Source organism: Podarcis melisellensis (genome assembly GCF_964234715.1).
Source record: "Podarcis melisellensis genome assembly, chromosome: 2".
NCBI lineage: Eukaryota > Metazoa > Chordata > Lepidosauria > Squamata > Lacertidae > Podarcis > Podarcis melisellensis.
Genome location: NC_138529.1, coordinates 73,020,495 through 73,043,287, shown reverse-complemented (window position 1 = coordinate 73,043,287; position 22,793 = coordinate 73,020,495). Strand labels below are relative to the sequence as shown.

General features: G+C 44.0%; 1 protein-coding gene across 3 annotated transcripts in view; it reads right to left on the bottom strand.

Moving 5' to 3' along the window:
- The window catches only part of TWF2 (twinfilin actin binding protein 2), a 63,520-nt gene that overhangs the window by 37,903 nt on the left and 2,824 nt on the right, over positions 1-22,793 (bottom strand). For all 3 annotated transcript variants that reach the window (XM_081900346.1, XM_081900347.1, XM_081900348.1), the window contains exon 2: positions 7,162-7,239. In XM_081900346.1, the coding sequence (XP_081756472.1) occupies positions 7,162-7,239 (78 nt within the window). The remainder of the gene's footprint in view (positions 1-7,161; positions 7,240-22,793) is intronic.

Below are 22,793 nucleotides of genomic sequence, written 5' to 3'. Positions count from 1 at the left end.
TGATAGCGGTTGCATCCAAAAAATGGAAGGGTGCTGTATCCAACAAGGGGAGAAAGGCAGCAGTAGCCCTCATCCTTCATGTCACAAGCATGATCTGATCCCAGCAAATCGTGGATTTGTTTTACCCAACAAGTAAAAAAGCAAACCATATACGTCAGGCGTGGGGAACCCTTGGAGCACCAGATGTTGCTGAACTACAACTCTCATCATCCCTGGCCACTAGCCATAATTGCACTGATGAGAGCAAACGTGGTAACCTCACAATTGGATTACTGCAATGCACTGTATGTGGGGCTACCTTGGTTCTTGATCAGATGCACAGCATAGCAACTAGGTTGTTTGTGGGAGAAGACGATGTAACACTGTGCTTGCAGGATTTGCACTGGATGCCTATCTGCTATGAGGCCCAGTTCAAGGTATAAGGCCCTACATAGCTCTGGACCAGGTTACGTGAGAGGCTGTCTTATCCCTTATCCATCCAGTAGATTGCTAAGGTCTGTGGTGAAATTTCTCCTGCAGCTTACAAAGTGCTCAGAAGCCTCCTCCACAGTAATTCAGAGCAGGGCTTTTAGCGCAGCTGCCCCTCTTCTGTGGAATGGCATCCCTGTCGAGATATAACAGTGGCCAACTGTCTGCACTTTCTGGAATCAATTGAAGTCATTTATGTTCTGACTTTGGCTTTCCCAGCTGGATTATGAGGTTTTTACCACAAGCGTCTACTTCTTACTGTTTTTGCCTTGTTTTAACAGTGTTTGCTGCTTTTGTGTTTTCAACTGCTTTTTAATTATCTTATGTGAGATGGTGATTTAGAAGGTGTTTAGTAAATCAGTAGTAGCAATAGCAACAACATCTGAAGGACCAAAGGTTCTTCACACCTGAAACACATGAAATGCTCTTCTTTACCATCTTTGCTCTAAATTGCTTCCTTCTTTTTCCTTTTTTCTTTTCCTAGAAGAGATGTTTCTGAGGTAACTGGAAGGCCTATTTCCCAGCTTAGCACTGTGGTTGGAGGAGAGGAGTCTTAAAGCCATACCCTTCATTTTGGAATCATTCAGTCTGCCAAGGGGAAGGTTGGCTTCTTTAGCAAACCTAAACTTTTACACCCAACGATAGTTTATGCATTTAGAGAATAAATAACTTGCCTCACAAATAGAGCGCAGGATAGGCGATGCTAGGATAGTGAGCAGGATAATTTTACACTAGCGTGAGTGTGGGATACTAGCAAGGGCAGGAAGAGAAATGCCCAAGAGAGCCTTTCCTTGTTTAGTCAAACAGCCTTCTAAGTACCTTACAGTGCAAAACTTTGCATGTCTTCCCTGAAATAAGGCTCACTGGGTTCAGTGGGTTTTACTTCCCTGCATGGAGTACTGTGTCCAGTTCTGGGCACCACAGTTCAAGAAGGACACTGACAAACTGGAACGTGTCCAGAGGAGGGCAACCAAAATGATCAAAGGCCTGGAAACGATGCCTTATGAGGAACGGCTAAGGGAGCTGGGCATGTTTAGCCTGGAGAAGAGGAGGTTAAGGGGTGATATGATAGCCATGTTCAAATATATAAAAGGATGTCACATAGAGGAGGGGAAAAGGTTGTTTTCTGCTGCTCCAGAGAAGCGGACACGGAGCAATGGATCCAAACTACAAGAAAGAAGATTCCACCTAAACATTAGGAAGAACTTCCTGACAGTAAGAGCTGTTCGACAGTGGAATTTGCTGCCAAGGAGTGTGGTGGAGTCTCCTTCTTTGGAGGTCTTTAAGCAGAGGCTTGACAACCATATGTCAGGAGTGCTCTGATGGTGTTTCCTGCTTGGCAGGGGGTTGGACTCGATGGCCCTTGTGGTTTCTTCCAACTCTATGATTCTATGTAAAGAGGTTGCCGCTTCCGTTTGTCTGCAGTGACTGCTAAACTATTCCACTGGAATAAGTCTACATAGGACACGGCTGGAATACAAGCTCTACCAAAAAGATGTTCACTGTAAATGATATAAACTGTATTCCTTAACCGTCACCTGGCAAAAAAACCCCACACCACTCAGCATTGTAAGTGCTGTTCACACAGACACTTTTTGAGAGCTGCCTAAGTGTCCCTAAAAAGATTTCCCCCAAAAAAGGTTCATGTTCAATCCCTTGTGTCTCCAGGCGGGGCTGGGAAAAGCTTCTTCAGGAAACCCCGACAAGCCACTGTCAGTTGGTGTTGAGCTGGGTAGCCCAATTGGTTTAAAGGAACTTCTTACGTTCCTGTGACCTTTACTGTATCTCTGTGGCAAAAAGCTATTGCTGGACGGAATTCCTGAATGCAAGGATCCCAGGAGCAAATCTGCTGGTGGACAGGCAATGCCAAACAACATGGACAGGGGTGGGGACAGTAGATTTCACACTGAACTTTGTGGGCATCACAGAAGCTGATTACATATTTTTAAGTGCTGAAAACCAAAGATTTAAAACCATTTATTTCACAAGTGGTGTCTTCCATAAGAAACTGACATGCTATAAATACATTTGAAATGACCAAAGAGAATTGTGAAATCTGTGGCTGCTTTTAAGGAGATCATTGCACTGCCATTTAGAAAGATGCCCAAAAGATCAACCCTTCCTTCAAGCCAAGTCATAGAAAGGTCGTAAAGACTAAGGCTTTCCATTCTAGAACTGGAAAAAATATGATTCTTCCCCCCCCCCCCATCAGCAGCCATTAAAACCTCATTTCATGCAAACCATTCTTTCAGAGCTCCTTCTCTTGTTACTAGTACATCTGCTTTTCTGCTCTGCTAAAGTACCTTTGAATGTTCACACACACACACTGAGAGGAATTCCAAAAAAATTATTTTTGCAGTGCTGCATTTCAGGGGCCATCCATAATACTCTTAATGCACACCAGGCCATTTTCAAGTTGCTTCCCAAAACCCGGAGATCCCAACATTAGAAGCAGTTTCATCAAAATGAGAAGAAGAAGAAAAAAAAAGGCAGCATCAGCAGCGAGGACAAGAAAAGCATCAAAAAGTCTTATGTGGCTTAGGCAATGAGTCAAGAAACCCTGCCATATTGAGCAACAGGAGGCCCCAGGAATGAGAAGAGAGCAGGCCGCAGCAAAGGAGAAAGCTTCAAGTAAAATAAAAATAAAAATCTGGCATGAGTCAGTAAACAAGAAAGTTCCTGCTCTTACAAGTACACAGCAGAAAATGTTCTCATCAGTTGGGCCAGACTATTTTGCACGAGAAGAATCCTGCTGTCATGGATGGTGCAGAACATGGGGATTTCGATGCACCCCCCACATAATGAGAGAATAGTGCGGCCGGAATGTGTCTGAACTGTGATGATGCCTCTTCTTCACCTGGATGGAAGGTAGAGAGGTGTGTGTAGGCAGAAACCTCTGGACTGTGTGGCTGGGATATAGCGCAACTACACAAGAGGAAGAGTCACAACTGCTGTTCTCCCTGCTTTTCCATCTGGCGCTGCCTACCACCCGTATGAGGTCCCCAGGAAGGTCCTCTGTAAAAAAATCCAACCCCTTCCCAGGCAGAAAAAAAGTTTGCTTTAAAAAAACCTTCTTCCTCTTTCCTCACTACTACAGAGTACAGAATCTCTGAAACAAAGTGAATGGTTTTATTCTCCTCTCTCCCACGGAGTCATCTTTGATGCCCCTGGCAACTGCTCTTTACCAAATATAGAAGACGGAAAGACTCAAGAGGAAAATTCCTTTTATGCAGGCCTCCCTCAAGTTTTACAGCAACGCGTCACATATATAAATATACCTCAAGTCAGCCATGACTAAGTGTGCGGATTCCTATGCCGCATCCATCCATGAATATTCACTAGTTCTAAAAACACTGAACCACCTATGCTGGGAGGAAAGAGAGGACATGTTTCTCATATACAGAATAATGTTTGTTAGATAGATAGATAGACAGACAGACAGATACATAGACATGCAAGGATTCATCCTAGTAAGCTTCTTAGGAGGCATAATCTTTCTAAAGATCATGAAACTGAAGCACCGCACAGTTTTTCCACACAAAGTAATCAACCACAAGTTCCATAGTCCTCTTCTGGAAAATTCTAGAAGCAGAAGCAGACTTCAGATTACCTTCCCAAGGCCAGTGACTCAAGTGGGAGCAGCAATGAAATGCTATTAACTTTCGACTAACCACAAGATCTCCATCCTGCTTGGCAAGGAGTTGGACTCGATGGCCCTTGTGGTCTCTTCCAACTCTATGATTCTATGATCTTTCCTGAACTGCTGGATAAGCTCAAGTAGATTTGGAGACTACCAAAGTCAATTAGTTGGCTACATTAGTGGTACAAATTTTCATGGGAGCCGTCTAACAATTCAGATATTTGGATCATGAGTATTTATTTAGCTGTAGACACAACTAGGGATGCGGGTGGCACTGTGGTCTAAACCACTGAGCCTCTTGGGCTTGCTGATCAGAAGGTTGGTGGTTTGAATCCCTGTGATGGAGTGAGCTCCTGTTGTCATGTCCCAGCTTCTACCAACCTAGCAGTTTGAAAGCATGCCAGTGTGAGTAGATCAATAGGTACTGCTGTGGTGGGAAGGTAAACAGTGTTTCCGTGCACTCTGGTTTCTGTCACGAAGTTCCATTGCACCAGAAGCAGTTTAGTCATGCTGGCCACATGACCCAGAAAGCTGTCTGTGGAAAAACGCCGGTTCCCTCGGCCTGAAAGCGAGATGAGCGCCACAACCCCATAGTTGCCTTTGACTGGACTTAACCATCCAGGGGTCCTTTACCTTTTACCTTAGACATAACTAAGCTCCTAGCCTGGAAAACCCCTGACCAGTCCATATTCATGCACTAATCTCACCATCCCAATTCTCATCAGCTGATGAGAGTCACCAGCATGTGAGAGTCATGGAGATAATAAAACTAAATTGGAAGAAACAGCTGGTGGGCAGTGGCAGGAAAAAGAGGAGAAGAAAATAGTGAGAGCAGAGAATGACTTCCCATTGGAATGTAACTGATATCTAGTAAGGAAGAAGGTGCACCCATCACTTGCTGGGAAAAACAAAAGCTACTTCTCGCTGAGGGATAAAACTTGTATGTGGACCATCCCACCTGAAGCTGCAAGTTCATATAAATTAACGCTTCTTCAGCCAAAATATTACCTTCATACAGTACACTAGTAAGTCACGGAGAAAGACTGTAGTCTAGCCTTGTCCTTGACAAGCTTGCATTTTAGTAAGCCAATCCAAAAACTAGCTTTTAAAAGGGAAATATTTGGAGACTGATTCTGAGCTATCTTTCCAGGAGAGACAGCACAAAGGATGCGGAGTTTCGTAAGACTTCAGCAGCCCTGAACTTCAGGCCCTCCAACCGTTGTTGGACTCAAACTCCCATCAGCCTCCACTAGCATAGCCAATTATTGGTGCATGCATGTGGGGAATATTATATTAGTCTATCTCATGGGTAGGCAAACTAAGGCCTGGGGGCCAGATGTGGCCCAATCGCCTTCTAAATCCAGCCGGCGGATGGTCCAGGAATCAGTGTGTTTTTACATGAGTAGAATGTGTCCTTTTATTTAAAATGCATCTCTGGGGCATAGGAATTTGTTCATTTAGGTTTTTTTCCAAAATATAGTCCGGCCCCCCCACAAGGTCTGAGGGACAGTGGACCGGCCCCCTGCTGAAAAAGTTTGCTGACCCCTGGTCTATCTGATTATAATGCTAGTGTTTCTGTCTCATTTTCTAAGGTTCCTTCAGTACCTGTTGCATTATAGAATTGAAGCTTTTGACCAATATACTGGCCTGTCGTGCTAAATTTCATTTGCACCAGTCAGCATGGTGTGACACAACGAGAATGATTGGACATTGCTATTCACTCATCCTTTCCACTCAGGCATGCTTCTATTCCCTCATGAAAAGAGCAGGAAGGAACTGTATGCTGGTATACTGCCCCAAATTTCATCACTTCCCTCCTGCAATGTTCTGAGTTAATGCAAACAGATTTTTTTTCCTGAAAGCAATTAACATGGAAAAGAGTGCTGAACTTCCCCTGCATTCCCTTAGATTTCCAGAAGTGACTTCTATTTCATATCTGTGTCAAATACAATATGGAATTTAACAGTTAGGGAAACACTGAGGGAACAGAATAAACTGCCATGGGGATGCAGTCTATCAGGGATGACGGTCGATGTAGTCGAGCATCATTTGTAGGGTCAGAGGTTCCCCAACTATGGGTTAAAGAAAGAAGGCGTTTCACAGGAGAAGCCTACACACTAGATGGGGATTAATCTGTAAGTGGTTCAGTTATCTACTGGCTGAGAATTGTTCCATAGTAGCCATGCAAAACAGCAGCACCTGTAGTCATTACTAGAGAATTAGGCTGGAATCTATTGGAGGAGTCACCTAATGGAAGAGCAGGGGGAACAATTTTTGCCAATCTTCCTTTCCCTCTGCAGCCCACCACCTCCCAGGCTTCTCCCACCCTGTTCTGGAGGGTCCCTCAACTTTCTTGAGTTGCCTTTCAGGAACAATAGGAGCAGGAGAAGGGGGATCAGTGCAAATTGCTTCCTGTCCTCTTCTATAAGTGGATCAAAATCCCTTTCACTACCACAGGGGCACCAATTAGATTCCATCCCGTGCTTCTTTTGTTTAACAAGGTTTCAACTGCTACCATATCAGACACTCCTATGGCTAACATTGACTACAACCTTTTATTTACATTGTACAGGAGACAAATTTTGAAAGCACCCAGAAAATGGCTCCGGGAACAGAACAGTCTATACGGCCACCTCACTTTGGCCAGACAGCAAGTATCTTATTCCATCTAATGGGACTCCGGTCTGTTGCTTCACAAAAATATCAGCAAGCACCCTCATGGGAAAACTTGTTCAAAATATGAAGGGGTTCACAGTATATCCCAAGTCACAGGCAACCAAAAAAACTCCAAATAAGGATAAAACCTACTGGTCTTTTAAAATTAAAGTTGTGTGGATTCTTGAGGTAATGAATTCCAGAAGCTTCCACTAGAATCTTCCTCTGGGCAGCTCTAGGCCAGCCACCCACCCTGCCCAAGTTGACTGGTGGCAGCCAGATTAATGAAGTGAAGAAATATTTATTTGTTAATTTTGTATCCTGTTCTTCTACCACTGGTACACAACTGAAGAAGCTGACACCAAAAGACAACAACACAAAATCAATGTAAAACTTACCATCCTCGATGACGATTTTGATGAGGCGAACCGAACCGTTCCGGGCCTTGGCAAAAAAATCCTTTAATTCTGTTGTGGCTAAAAGAATCAGAAACATATTGATCAGGATCTGAAAAGGGAAACCCAAACTTTATTCCACTCTTCAAAACAAGGTAAAGGAAAAAGAAAAAGGAGAAAGAACTAGTACAGTTTTTTTCAAAAAGAAGAAGATAGATTTCAGTTGCTCTGATCGACTGTGTGGTGAAGTATTAACTCTCAAAGAAGTTTCAGAGTTAAATACCGGCTGGGAGGGAGCGCATGTGATCGAAAGAACTTGATACTTGGCTTGGGCGAACATAATATCCCAAATTTAGCAGATAGTTTGGCTTGCAAAGGCAGGGTGGGCTCAGGTGACAGTTTATTAAATATACAGTGCATCCTGATGTATACACAGGGCAGAGGGAAAGGAGCCTGCTGGGATTAGTGGTGATGATGGGCAGAAGCAGCACTGTTTTTGCTCTTGCAGTGACGATGTTTTGCTTTAGATGCCCCAACCAGAAACATGTGACACCCCCCCCCCCAACCAGTGAGCTGCCAAGCAAACAGCCAGCCAGACATTTATAGGAATCGGAACTGGAGCTGCTCTGGCATTCGCCCTCTGCCTGTCCTATGTCGACCCTTGAAGGATAATATGCTATGAACCTGAGAGAAGAGAAGCCAGCAAAGTTCTCGGCGAGGCCGCAGATGCTTGCCAAATGAAAAACCTGTTGGGTTGTGTATTGCTGACAACAACAGATAATGTCACCTTTATGGACGGCAGGAAGGATTTGAGTTACTTTGGTTGAAGATGATGTCATCTGCCAAACCCTTTCATCCTGCTCACCAAACATGGATACAACAGCTCTAGGTGAGCTGGCTGGCAGGAATTGCATTTTACAGGCCATGCATTTCCCTGTGAGAACAAGTGATAGTAAAAGATAAACTAGCTAAGTAGGAATTAAAGGCTCATTAGCTTCACTGTGTAATTAGAACAATTGAAATAATTGAATAAACAAGGCAGCCCTGGAAAACATCTGATTCTCTGACCTGGAGGAGGCCAAATTTTCACATACCGCTAAGCCAAACTACAACTTAGCATGGAGGCTCCCAAATATGCAATCATGCTCACTTCACTCCTTCCCAGAATTTTTAGCTCAGAGTGGCGCAGCTACTAAGCCAAGGTCTGACTTGTGTATCCTCCAAGCCAAGGGTCGCACAGGTCTCCCCTCCTGAGAGCCAGGGTGGTGTAGTGGTTAAGAGTGGTGGACTTGTAATCTGGGGAACCGGGTTCGCTTCCCCACTCCTTCACATGCAGCTGCTGGGTGACCTTGGGCTCTCAGCCTCACTCACCTCACAGAGTGTTTGTTGTGGGGGAGGAAGGGAAAGGAGAATGTTAGCCGCTTTGAGACTCCTTCGGGTAGTGATAAAGCGGGATATCAAATCCAAACTCTTCTTCTTCCTTAACCCAAAGATTTGGTCATGACTAAGGAGAAGAGACCTTAAGCATGAACCCCAGTTTGACTTAGCTGCAGTTTTGCACAGTTAAAAAAGGAGGAAGCACAGTGGGCGTGAGAACCTCTTTAGGAACCAACACTGTGCCAGTAAGTTATACTTTGGTTTACCGCAACTTGTGTACTGGACCCATAATGCTGGTTCTCTGCTAACCATGGTGTACAAATCAGCAGCGGCTTCAGAAATGCACCCTCCCTCTACTCCTCTCCAGCATGCATTGCCCCTCCATTCCCTTCCCTAATCAAACTTAACTGCGGTTTAGTGCTATATCTGCACCAAATTTGGCTAAAGCCTACCACATTTGCATCATAATCAGCATTTGACTCAGGTTGGCAAACCCTGGTTAAGAGGGAATCTCATTAGCATGTGCTTTCTTGAAGTTGTCGTGATTTCAAAACCAAGGTGTATTTCTGCATCAGGCTACTGCATTTGTTACCATGATTCACCATCTATGCTTCAAGATCAGCATGGTGGAACTGAAACCTGTTGATCCTATTAGATTAGAGCTGGGGAACCTCTGGCCCACTGGAGTCCAATCTGGCCTGCAAGGCCATTTTCTCCAAACCATGCCCACCTGTCCGTCAGCTGATGGACAGGAGGGCAGGGTTCGATTCTACATTGGCTGTGGCTATCTGACCCTTGAAGCCAAAAAGGTTCCCTACCTCTTAATTAGATTTTTCAGGAGTCAAATACAACATAGGCAACTTTTTGTGGGATGGGACCACTTTGGAGAAGTTGACGCTGATCTTGTAGCCTTCCATGATTATATGGTACCTGGATGTATTGGCAACTGATGCAAAATCCAAACAAAACCAAAGTAATGTCAGTTTGCAGGCTCTGCCCAGGCAAGTCTTGGGAAATGATGTCTCACTGATGGTACTTGTTCACTCTGATCTCGCCAGTCACAGCCTGTCCTGGCTGAATCTTCCAGTTATGGCAGCAGCTGGGAAAGAAGGCTGCAAACCCTTGGTACAGATTAACTTGTGTGATGTTTAGCCAATACAAGACAGATAAACGTACAGCGCTGATCAGCAGCGCTGATCTTAGAATGTACCTGGGGCTACAAATGGTACAGATTGCAGAGGAGTTCTTTTGGATGAGGCACCTCCTGAGGAGTAAATTGCTCCAGGATCTAAAGGTGGCTCTCAATTGCCTCCTAAATACTAATGCAATACGCTAGTATTCATTTTAACCTATGAAACTAACTCAGGGAAAGCCAACATGGTGCCCTCCAAATGCTGCTGAACTTCAAATCCTATCAGCCCCAGCCAGCATGGCTATTGGGCAGGGAATATAGGGGTTGTCTCCTAACATTTGGAGGGCACCACATTGGCTACCCTTGCTAGCTCATGCTAAGTCCCTACATGATGATCTCCTTCTATGTACCCTTGCTGATCTTACTGGCCATGCAATGCACCCCTAAACAAGCATTTCACCACACAAAGCAGCAAAGTAATCCAATATACACTTTTACCAGTGCAGATTTTTCATTACTCATACAGCCTGATGCAAAGGAAAGACTATGTAAGCCTGTGTGTGACAATACCTTAAAAGGCATCGTCACTGCTTGCTTCTAACAGCTGGACTTCCCCCTTCTGGCTGTGTGCGTAAGTGAACACACACTGGTTTACTTTATCATACACAGCTTCTTCTGGTTCTCTCTCATAGTCACAGCCCACAATTAACTCGCTCCAATGCTGTTTGAGAAGGGCCATAGCTCAGTGGAAGAGCACATGCTTGGCATGTAAAAGGTCATCATCTCCAAGGAGGACTGTGGAAAGACCCCTGCCTGCCTGAAAGCCTGGAGAGCTATAGTCTGTGTAGATCAGGGTTTCCCAAACTTGGGTCTCCAGCTGTTTTTGGACTACAATTCCCATCATCCGGTCCTGCAAGCTAGGGATGATGGGAGTTGTAGTCCAAAAACCGCTGGAGACCCAAGTTTGGGAAACCCCGGTGTAGACCAAGTGTCTGACTTGTGCAAGGCAGCTTCCTATACACCTCTCCCTTTTGGGTGTGACTCAAGACACATTGGCTGAGAGTTGAAGCACCACTGGCCTCTACAGCTGACACGGTTTTCCTTATTCCTCAGGTATAATGCTCTTGGACCCAATTTGCTGGAAACAGAGCTGGAGAAGTTGTGCTTCACACAAGCCTGTAGTAAGTCTCCACTTTCCTAAGACGTTGGTCTCTTACACCTGGACAGACCAAGAGTGAACCTGCTTCTTTCCACCCCCCCCCCAAAAAAAAACCCAAGCTCAGCAGCCCATACTGTTGTAGTAGTAGGCACTTTGCAGCTGGTGAGTCCTTGGTTTCCCTCATCCTTTCCCTGCTCCGTCTTTTGTATTTCTCTCTGCAATGCTGCAGCAATAGTACATACGCAAGCCGCAACTGCTAGTGTGCTTGAGTAGAATTAGCCATTCAGTGGCCCTAGGGACATCATTGTGTGTGTGAATATATTGCTGGTGGGGGTGAGTTTTAAGAGGAGTGCTGCCTCAACCAAGCGAAACATTTTCCAGCAAAGGTTGGGAGCATCACCTTTCAAGAAATTCCTCATCCCTCTGCCTCCCACTGCTTTTAAGGATGCAGTTCCTCTCTTTGTTTTCAGGAGACAGACTTTATCTTTTCACAGGACCCTACAACATGATAGTAACATGGAATGATTTTCCTTCTGGGACCACCCCCCCCAAATCCCCAAACCCTAAACCTACATGCAACAACTTAAAATATTTGCCCTACAGGCAAATGTCAAATGTAATGCCCAGAACTGTGACCTTAGCAGCTTACTTCTCTAGTATGTTCTGTAGATTTGTACACTCATATCAGATGCCTATTTCTAAGGAAGATACTGCTCAGCCTGCAAGATAACTAGCACAGCATTAAACAGGGATTAATTATTTGGTCCTGACTAGATCCAAGCTTCCCAGTGTTGTGCTGCCAATGCTCATTACAAGCGTCCTTTGTAATCTGGAGAGTTTTAATCAGACTTAGTAACAGAGAACCTTAACACACAATGCCAGCTGTAAAGGTGGAGAGTGAACGTTCCAAAGATACCCTTTTGAGTTGCTTTACAAAAGGAAGCCATGACAATTCCTCTTATTAATACAGAGGAACTTTGAAAGGCTGCAGGAGCCGTCACTCAGCACGGCTCAGGTTCATCAACTCCAGCCACCACCAGAGGCCATATCTATTCCATATCACAGGACATCAAAACCCTCTGTTTTAGCACAGATGTGGCCCAAGGAAAATTATTTACTCTGCTTCCAAGATCCCAAGATATGCAAGCAGTTAAAAAGTCCCCCCCCCCCCCAGGAACTACTGTGGATCAGAATAGATATCTGTAAGACTGGGAGTAGAAGATCAAAAACAGAACAGGAAGCAGACGACTATATATTTTTTTACTTACTTACTTACATAGAATACTTAAATCCTGCTCATGTCTTCCAGCTAGACTGCAACTCCCATCATCCCTGCCCATTGGCCATGCTGGCTAGGGCTGATAGAAGTTGGAGTTCAACATATCTGGGTGACACTGGCGTAGCTACCACTGTATTTCCCAAAGAGACTTGCAAAAGTTTATTACAATAAAAATCACATTCAAGTCTTCTGTCAGGAGCAGAAATAACCTGATGCCCCTATGGTGCCAGGGGGCATTTCCTGCCCTTATCCTTGGTGTTGTTCTTTAGCTTGAAAGGAATTGTGCAGCCTTAGTTTCCTTGCAGGTGAACAGATAGCACTAAGCAAACAAAAAAAGTCCACCATCTGTAAGGAGATAGAATTCAGCAGTTGCACATGAACTGAATGACCAAGAGTTTGGATCATGCTCACCGGTTGATTTCCTGTAAAGGCTTTATTTAGTTGCTAACTGATATGTTTCCATTGTTATAGCAACCAGTTACTACATATGCCTGTTCAGGAAGGACATGATTGTTGTTTTGTTGTGTATTTTAATTATGTATGTATTTTATAATTGATTTCATAGCTGGAAACTGCTTACAAGTCACTCTGGCATGTAAGTGATAGATAAATTAATGATAACAACATGAATTTCCAAATGAGAACCTTTATTTAAATCAAAGATGTGAAGAGGACGCAATTATTTTCATTTGGCATATTCTGCCATTGACTGTTTTTTCCTCATTATGTATTTCAACACACCTGCCTGTTGTAATCTGAACTGGGCATGAATATATCCTGACATTTATGACATATTTGCCTGAGTCTACTCCTGCTACACCAATTCACTGTTTACAACTGTGATCGCATCATATTTTCACACGCACCCCACACCAGGAGAAGAGTGGACCAAGTTTTAGTATGAGCATCTTTTCCTCCATCATCTCATGTCCCATCACCAGCTGGATCAATAATGCATGAACCCTGAAATGAATGCCCTCCTGAGTATGTCAAGTCACTCTGTCCTCCTGACAGGAAATCTGAGCCTGTGGCTATCAATCTTTCATTCTCTGGACGTAATCTTTATGTTAAGGAGACTTCAAGTAGCTGTTTTCGTTTCCCATTCACTGGGTTTGAGGAAATAGGTGCTACATTTGGTATATGACTAAAACAAATCCCAGAAGGTCGTAGCCTTATAGGGTTCCCAAGTAAGGCCATCCTGACCTCCTGCCTAGCTGCTCCTCAGGCGTTCTTGTTCTGAGCATTATTTCATGGCACTCCCAACTCTCCAGATCTCCCCCAGTTGCTGCATTGACACCTGTCCTTTGTTGTACTACAGACGTCGCCCAAAAGCAAGAGCAGAAGCAGCCAAATAGATACACACAGAGAGAGCTTTGTTGGTATGAAACAATGCAAGCTCCTTAACATTTAAGCCTCTGTAACAGCTTCCTTTGACCGCACACCGAAAACTCTTCTTATCTGAGGCCTGCGCTAGACGTGTCTCTCATCGCAACAGCCTTGGTATGTTGGCTACTCCATGCCATGGTCATTATGGGCAAGATGAGGTTGGCATCTGGAATGTCTGTAAGCCACTTTGATGTTATTTACTACAATCACCAGTAGTGATGTATAGAAGTGAGAGCTGGACCATAAAGAAGGCTGATCGCCGAAGAAATGATGCTTTTGAATTATGGTGCTGGAGGAGACTCTTGAGAGTCCCATGGACTGCAAGAAGATCAAACCTCTCCATTCTGAAGGAAATCAGCCCTGAGTGCTCACTGGAAGGACAGATCGTGAAGCTGAGGCTCCAATACTTGGCCACCTCATGAGAAGAGAAGACTCCCTGGAAAAGACCCTGATGTTGGGAAAGATGGAGGGCACAAGGAGAAGGGGGCGGCAGAGGACGAGATGGTTGGATAGTGTTTTCGAGGTTACCAGCATGAGTTTGACCAAACTGCGGGAGCCAGTGGAGGACAGAGGTGCCTGGCGTTCTCTGGTCCATGGGGTCACGAAGAGTCGGACACGACTAAACAACAACAACTACAATCAAGTGGTACATAAATGTTATGAAATAAACAAACAAATACCACCATTCGGTGGAAAGCTTCCATGCCGACATACCACCAGCTTTTGTAAGGAGTAACCAGCAATGGTGTTAAAAGTTTCAACACAACATCACCACAGTAGTGAGCTCTCTCTCTCTCTCTCTCTCTCTCTCTCTCTCTCTCTCTCTCTCTCTCTCTCACACACACACACACACACACACACACACACATATACACACAATGGCTGCCAGGCACCAGCCACTGCATGGCAAGCATCATATACAAGCCAGAAAGTTACATGAGAGAATATTAAAATAACTGTTATGCCCAAGGGAGCAGGAGTGAGTAGCAGTGCCCTTAATCCCACCAGCGAAACATCGTGATATATCAACGTATCACAATGTCTGAAATATAGATGGAACTGTGTAGAGGTGAGCAGCCCCCAAGAGATGAAAAAAGAATACTGTTGATATATAACTGGCGTAGAAAGCTGGGTTGAGCAATCGCTTGCTTCTAGAAGTAACTTCTCTCTAAAGATTTATAGGCCACAAGTGCAGGTCAGGCAGGCAATGAATGAAGCATGCCACTGGCTAGCTTAACTCCAGAAGGAATAGCTGAGGAATATCTATGCCACCAACCCAGGCTAGAGTCCCAATTCTACTTCTGCAGTTTTGTCATGTTTCAGTACGGCTTTTATGCACCTGCCTCAGCTTTTGGGGATGGAGGGTGGCCGTGCTTCAGGCCCATCTAATTGAGACACAGTACTCTTAAGTACCTGCTCCAAAAGCTTCAGTGCGCCATGGCAAAGGTCAGCATTTCTAGGCCATGTTGTCACTCCCTGCAGGGGTCTTAAGCTTTGATTTAACTGTCATGTTTGGCTTGGATGCATTTTACTGACCTCATAAACAAGTCCCTGATATGGTCACTGAGGCAATCAAAATTCAGGACAGCTGTCCCTGCTTTCCGATGGACTCCTGATAAGAAACGGAGGGGTTACTTGCAAGACAACAAGTCCCTCCTGTCTGAAATCTAGCCCTAGTAGTTCAGCTTCACAAAGAGCCAGAGAGTCCTGCCGGTGTATATATTACTCCCTGAACTCCAAGCCTGTAAAACAATCTCATAGCTGCTTGTCATTCACCCTCCCAAGAGTCGGGCAATGACTGGAGACGGCTGGATCAGGTGTCAGGTCCCCAGAGCCCAAAGGATGGATCCTGACAATCAGCTTATTACACTAAAAGGTTCTTAAACACACTGTTTCCAAGGGGGTTTCCTCTGCTTGGATAACTTTAAACGCTCAGCTTCACAGGGCCTTAATTATTCAGACAAAATTACAGCTCTGTATCAAGTGCAGCTCCTTTGTTTGTGTAAAAAAGCCGCCTCTCCATTTTCTGAACACACTAGCCTTTAGCACTCTCCACAAAGCGACGGAAAGGACAATGAGAGCTTCTGGTATGGAACGGAGCTGGTAAGAACATTCAAAATAATAATTTGATCTGCCAACCAGATCTGCAGAATGTGCTTGTGTCTGTTCAGGTCCCATTGAAATTAACCATGTTTCGGTTTCATTGTTTTTATTCACCGGTCCCTAAGGTCCCAAGGCAGGTTACATTAAAACGCAGTACTAAAAACTTTAGTTCGTAAAAGAAGAGCTGGAGGACAATTGGCTCTCCAGGTGCTGCTGGACTCTCACCTTCCCCATCACCCCTAGCCAGCATGGCCAATGATCAGGAATGATGGGAACCCAAGAAGATCTGGAAGGCCACCATCCCTGATGCAGAGATGAAAAGAGAGTATCTCGGAATACAACCTGCTTCACCCATGACACTACATAGCGGTGAACACACATTTGCCACCAGGGTGTAGACAGGGCAAGAAGCTGAGGCCAAATCCTGCCTCTTTGGCAGGTGCAACTGCTGTGCTTTTGCAAAGACCTGCTTGTCATCATGAAGCGATGCCCCTTGGCTAGATGGAGGCACCTGTGCGCTACTGTACTGTCTGCTTTTTTCTTTCAGCTGTATCTGTTGTTTTATTGCATTCTAATGTTGCTCCCCGCTCTGGGATTGTGTCAAAAATGAAGAGCGGATTATGAATGATGTAAATAAACAAACTGCATTTTAATTAGAAACAGCAATGTATTGACATGTGAAAGGCAAAAAAGAAGTGTGCCCATGTAAAAATGTTAAAGGGCCTGAAAAAAATATACAGTTGACCCACAAAGTCATCCAAGAACTAAGCAATGTCTTTCTTAGCACGATACATGGCAAGGTTAGCGACTATTTTCCAGCCTGAGGGCCATGTTAGTGGGTGCGCAATCTTCTGGGGGCCGCATGCCAGGGATAGGCAGGGCCAGGGGCAAAAAGTGGGTAAGAACAACAGATGTGACACCTCTGCACAGCAGGGTACACTCCAGCAAGACAAAAATCAGAGTTTCTCTCTCTTACTTCCATACGCACACATTATATTATCCACTCAGGCAAGAAAGAGGCATTATCACAGTTCAAGGAACTTGAGGAGGTGGCAGAGCATGACCAGTGAGTGTTGTGGGCCAGAAAAAGGGGGTATGGCCTTGGAAAAGTCCCAAGGGCCACATAGTGAGGCCTGGAGGGCCACCTTTGCCCTTGAAGCCTGAGGTTCCCCATTCCTGCACTGTAATGTTTCCACTTGCAAGAATACAGAACCTCCTATCTTAAATCAGAAAGGCAATACATGAACCAAATTCCTTTTCTATTTTAAAATTCCCCTTTCCACCAGCCAGCAAACAAAAGATCTTGAGCAGCGCCACACATGCTTTCCGTTCCAAGAGAAGGCTGTCACTAGAATGTGGTGTTTAAAAATACTTCTAAGAATTTGGAAGATGGGCTGCCAATTGTTCTGTTACACCACTTTACAGCAATGCAAATAAGGCGTTTTATCTACCAGACTGGAAAAGCCAGAGGCAGCCAGATGGAGCACTGGCTACATCACAGCCTTGTGAGAATAGGCTATAGAAATTGGCAAGCCTTTACTAAAGCAGCCCACTGACCCATATAATTCAGGGCAGAGGGACTTTGATTTAATACCTAGCAAATCCATACTGAAGTCACCTTGCAGAAAGGTCTCTTTTGTACTTTCTCATTGCAAAATGTGCTGACAGCAACTGAGCTCTTAGACTGTGCATTGAAGTTCTTCTCCAAGTAAGCAACGGGTGAGTAAAGTAACATTAACTACCTAGGCAGCTAAATCAGACAAGTTTATTCACCACTTAGTGATGCCCAACAGAAGATGGAAGCAAATGGCCAGTTTTTGTTTTCTACCTCTTTTTTTAAAAAACTGCACAGTGAAACAAAGCCATCAGAATTTTATATCGAGAGAGAAGCAGTAAATAAACATTCTCACTGTGTCTTGTCTTCATGCTGTCTAAAGTGCTAAGTTAGGCTTCTTTTAGAAAGCCCAAGTGTTCAAAAACAGAATCCACACCTAGTACCAATTCAAATGTGCACTAATAGCACATGATACAGTCCTTCCTGGACTATACTATTCCAGAATACAGTAGGACAGCTGCATGATGAAATGCTCCATCACGTTAAAAAAAAAAAAAGGATTCCCTGCACATGGGAAATTAAGTCAGATCTTCCACCTTCCCAGAAAAGTGCTAAAGCAGCACACACTGTTGTGACCCTTACATTACTCAGGTACCACCTGAACTGCCCTTACCCGTCCATCTTTGATAGGTTGGTTGATGAATACTGCCAAATACATGATGCACAGGCACCCACAAAGAGCTTATCACACAGAATGGCCGTTTAGCATTCCAGTGGCCTTCTTCACCTAGCAGTTGGAACACATGGATCAGGTTTTTTGCTCCAAAGTCATGGGCTCTCCAGGTGGTGCCTCAATATCTCCAGGCAACATGGTTCGATGTCTTAATTGATTCATTCTATCAGGCTTTATCGTTTGCTTAAAAGTCAGTCTGGGAGTCGGCATTCCCTATGAATGATTTACAAGCGACAACCTACAGATTCTCTCTGTCCTGCAGCAAGAGCTCTCTCCTTATACATGCCACGCCATCTGGCCAGTAGGATTATCCACCGCGTGACTTCTGTTTCAGCGTATCAGCATGCACACGAAAGCTCATACTAATAACTAACTTAGTTTGTCTCTAAGGTGCTACTGGAAGGAATTTTTTTTATTTTGTTAACACACAATAAGGCTGCAATGTAAGCAAAAGAGTATATTTCGCTTCAGGACAGCAGGCAATATACCAATAAAAAGCTAGAGAGAAACACAAGGTGAGTCAAATAAAAACCCTTCACACAACAAAACCAACTTCCACAGGTGGAGGTTGTGGAGAGAGGCAGTATCTCGGTGGTATGGTTTCTGTCCAGCATGCAGAAGGTCCCAGGTTCACTTCCCAGGAACAGGAAGTAGAGCTGGGAATGTCCAACAGAAATCCTGGAGAGCTGGTGCCTGTACATGTCAATTCTTCTGCCTGCATTCAGTGGGGCTTACTCCAAAGAAAGTGGGGTTTGGATCACAGTTACCAGAGTTACCTTCCATTAATTGTCTCAACCTAACCTGCCCTCGAATCATAGAATCATAGAAAGGCTGCCGTGTGGGTAAAACTGAGATAAGTATATAGGATTGAAAGTGGTTTGCCATAAAGGGGAGGTTGATAGAAACCTATACAGTGGTACCTTGGGTTAAGTACTTAATTTGTTCTGGAGGTCCGTTCTTAACCTGAAACTGTTCTTAACCTGAAGCACCACTTTAGCTAATGGGGCCTCCTGCTGCTGCCGCACCGCCAGAGCACGATTTCTGTTCTCATCCTGGAGCAAAGTTCTTAACCTGAAGCACTATTTCTGGGTTAGCGGAGTCTGTAACCTGAAGTGTATGTAACCTGAAACGTATGTAACCCAAGGTACCGCTGTATTAGCTAAATAAAATAGAAGGTTCCTCTGCTCTTCTCTAGTAGTTAAAAAGGGTGGAGTGCTAATCCACGTTAATGATTATGAGAACACACCAGGTAAATCGGAGCTGGAAGAAAAGTCATAGCTTAATTAAGCACTTTAAGAACATTCCCATAATCATGCAATGAGACTGTGGAAAAGCTGCACCATTCTTTATCATGTATAACACACACCCCACGCAAACTAGAAGGTACAGTAGGATTAGGCAATCTGTGTTCAATTATTTTTAGAACTCGCCCCACAGCAAAGAATGATGACTCTAATTAATGTTATTAGCTGTGAGACTAGAACCAGATAGTTATGCTTGGTTAATTTTGCTAAAATTCAGCAGTGCCATTTTATAGATTTTTCCTCAGGTGAGATAACCCACAGCATTTGGGATTTTTTATAATGCCTCATAATAAGCAGCGATGCTTCTCTTGTATTCATCTTCCAGTTCTGCAACGCCTTGCGGAGGGTGGGAGGAGCAACATGCAAGCAAGCCCACGACTTTGATGGATTACCAGCTGTGAAGTGAAAATAGCTTTGGAAATTTAAAGGTGGGGCAATCTGGCATAATAGTCTACTAACCACCGCAAGCGATACAATTGATAGAATAAACTCAAGAACCATTTCATGGTGGGGAGGACTGTTTAAGGCATTACAAGCATTTCACTTAAGGTTTTCAGGATAAAATAATCCAGGGGAGGGCAGATCCGGGGGGGGGGGAGCAAAATACAAGAGCTGCAAGGTAACACCTGAAGAGCAATTTGGTACAAATGATAGGAGCATCTATTCAGATTTTGCAAACTGCTAAGTTCTTAATACTTGAGATATATACCTAAACAGGAGATTCTGCTCAACACAGCATGGGAGCACAGAACAATGAAGCCACATTTGGTTCTTGTATTCTGTTCCAGTCCCCTGCCCCTCCCAGTTAGGGTTAGATATTAACTCTGCAAAGAATTGGGACATTTTTCTTCCAGTAGGGAGCCAAATAATCCTGACTGTATTTTACTGATATATTTTTATTTATTGCATTTATTTCCCACCTTTCTCTCCAAGGGGCTTGTGGTGGTGTATATGGTTTTCCCTCTCCTCATTTAATCCAACAATCCTGTGAGGTAGGTAAGGCTAAGGGGGAATTACTGGCCCAAGGTGGCCCAGTGGGGATTTGCATTAGCAGACAAAGAAGAAGTAGTAGTAGCAGCAGCAGCAGCAGAGGAGGAGTTTGGATTTGATATCCCGCATTATCACTACCCAAAGTGACACAACAAACACTCTGTGAGGTGAGTGGGGCTGAGAGACTTCAAAGAAGTGTGACTAGCCCAAGGTCACCCAGCAGCTGCATGTGGAGGAGCGGAGACTAGAATCCAGTTCACCAGATAATGAGTCTACCGCTCTTAACCGACTACACCACACTGGCTCTCTTAGTCTTCATGTTTGTCTTTCACCCTGTTCCTTTTCCATGTCATTCACTGCATTTATAACCTGCCCTTCAACGTAAGGTCCCATTGCAAAAACACAAATTCTAGAGGGGCAGTTGCTGTTTTAGTCTGCTACAACAAAGAAACAAAAATTCATTTTAGCACTTCAATGCGCTACAGCACAATCCTAATCATGTGGTTCAGAAATAAGTCATACTGAATTAAATGAGGCTTCACGCAGGTAAATGTCTGGATTACTAGACATGATAGAGGGGACAAATTTGAAGACATATCAGTGTTGAAAGTGAATCATGCTTAATGCTCCTTACTTCCTAAAAAGTATATTGGACAAAAGTAGAATATGATTAGGAAGACAACTAAGGCTGCAAGGCTAACCTTACTGATCTGGGAGTAAGCCCCACTGAATTCAACTTGTTTCTAAGCAGACATGGTTAGGATTGCTCTGTAAAGCAGTATTATACACGTTTACCTGGAAGTCATTCATACTGAACTCAATGGGGTTTACTTCTGAAGAGGCACACACAGGACACAGGATAAAGCTGTCCAATTTCAGCTACCCAACAGAGGAAAATTCAAGATATAACAGCAATTTAAATTTTAGCTTAAAAGCATGAAAGGTTGAGTCCTGGACTCCAAAGTCTGGTGGTCTCATTTACAATCAGGAACAAAGGAAACAGAAATTATATATAGGATTGAGCATTATTAAGCACAACACGCCGGTGCTGACTCTGGTTCTTACCCCTGAGAGGCCAAAGCATGCTTTACTTGGACTTAATACATTTGTGGAGATCATTAGCATTGAACCCATGTATCCCAAAGTCCTATGGCACTTTAAATGAGAATATGAAACACAAACAAAAATGTATCAGGATAGCATTTTCTAAGGATAGTGTCATAAGGAAATCATAGCCTGTGTTCCTCATTACAGCATTTCCAACTTCTCCGATGTACTTGTTGATCAGGAAACTGATTTCCCTTGTTTGCTTCTCACGAAAACTCTTTGTGGAGCAGAGGCCAAAATATAGTTGGCTCCATTGCCAAGTAGTAGTGGTTGAGCCACTAAGTAATAGGGACCATAAATGTAAAGTTCTTGCCAAAAGAATCTCACCAAGGTGTTTAACAACAGGAAGCCTTCAGGTATTTCAAGATCTATTGCTTTGCACAACAGACGCCTGAAGACCGCTGGGAGAGGGGGAACATCAGTGCATGATACACTGCAATTGAAGTGGACAAGTCCTGGAAGAATCTATAGTAGGTAACAATTCTGCATCGTCAAGAGTGGCGAAAAAGCTGACCCAGGAGGTCTTTAGCATCTCCAGCTCCTACATACTTATATTGATTATGTTACATAATTTATAGCACATTTAAAACCTCAATTGAGATTTCAAGGTAGTTAAACTATATAGGGGGAAGAGCGATCCACCATCTCTGCCTTCAGTTTGTTTACAAGGAACAAAACCTCAAATGAACCCTTCCCATACATCACAGCATCCTCTTCTGTAGCAATTTAAAACAATATGCCAACTACCCTAGGAGACATTTCAGCACATAATAAACAGAGACAAGAAAAATTACTTATGTCAAAGCAAAGTCAACCTTCCCCAGGCAAAGCATCGAAGTATTTAGATAACTAAAGAAAACGAAAGCCTGTGATTTCATCAGGTCCCATTTACAAAAAATCCAAAGATGCTGTAGTTAACAGGACTATTAAATTGCAGTTCTTAATCCAAGTCAATAGGCTTGCCTCAGGTTTGGTTACACAAGCAATAAATTCCAGTAGCTTGTGGGCAAACCCCTGTTCTTCCACATTTTCACCTGCTGTGGGTTTGCTTTCGGTTATGGGAAACTGCAAAATCTACTGCACAAAGTGATGAACGTGCTGTCAAGGTGTCAGAACACCACTCACGCAAACTTTCATCATGTAAACAGACCTGTAGCAAGAGAACAAGGAAGGAGTGGACCGGAGGGTTCAAAATCAGTCCACGATCGTGTAGAAGTTCTGTTTTATTCCAGAAGCAACTATAGCTGTACTGAGAGACATGATGCATCTGGCACAAGATGCCAGACAGTATTTTACAAGAGCAAAGGCTCTAATTAGTTATCTCTTGAAGTCCAGTCCTGTTCTTGGGATGCTGAAATTAATAGACCACCACCTACAGAGTGTGAGGCTATGAATAATTACAGCCACGCCCAGAAAGAGCCTCTCTCAGGTTTCAGAAGGTTGATTCGTCACACCTGATGTCTGCACACTGCAGAAGGCCCATGATACTCCTGTTCTGACCCTTGTTAGT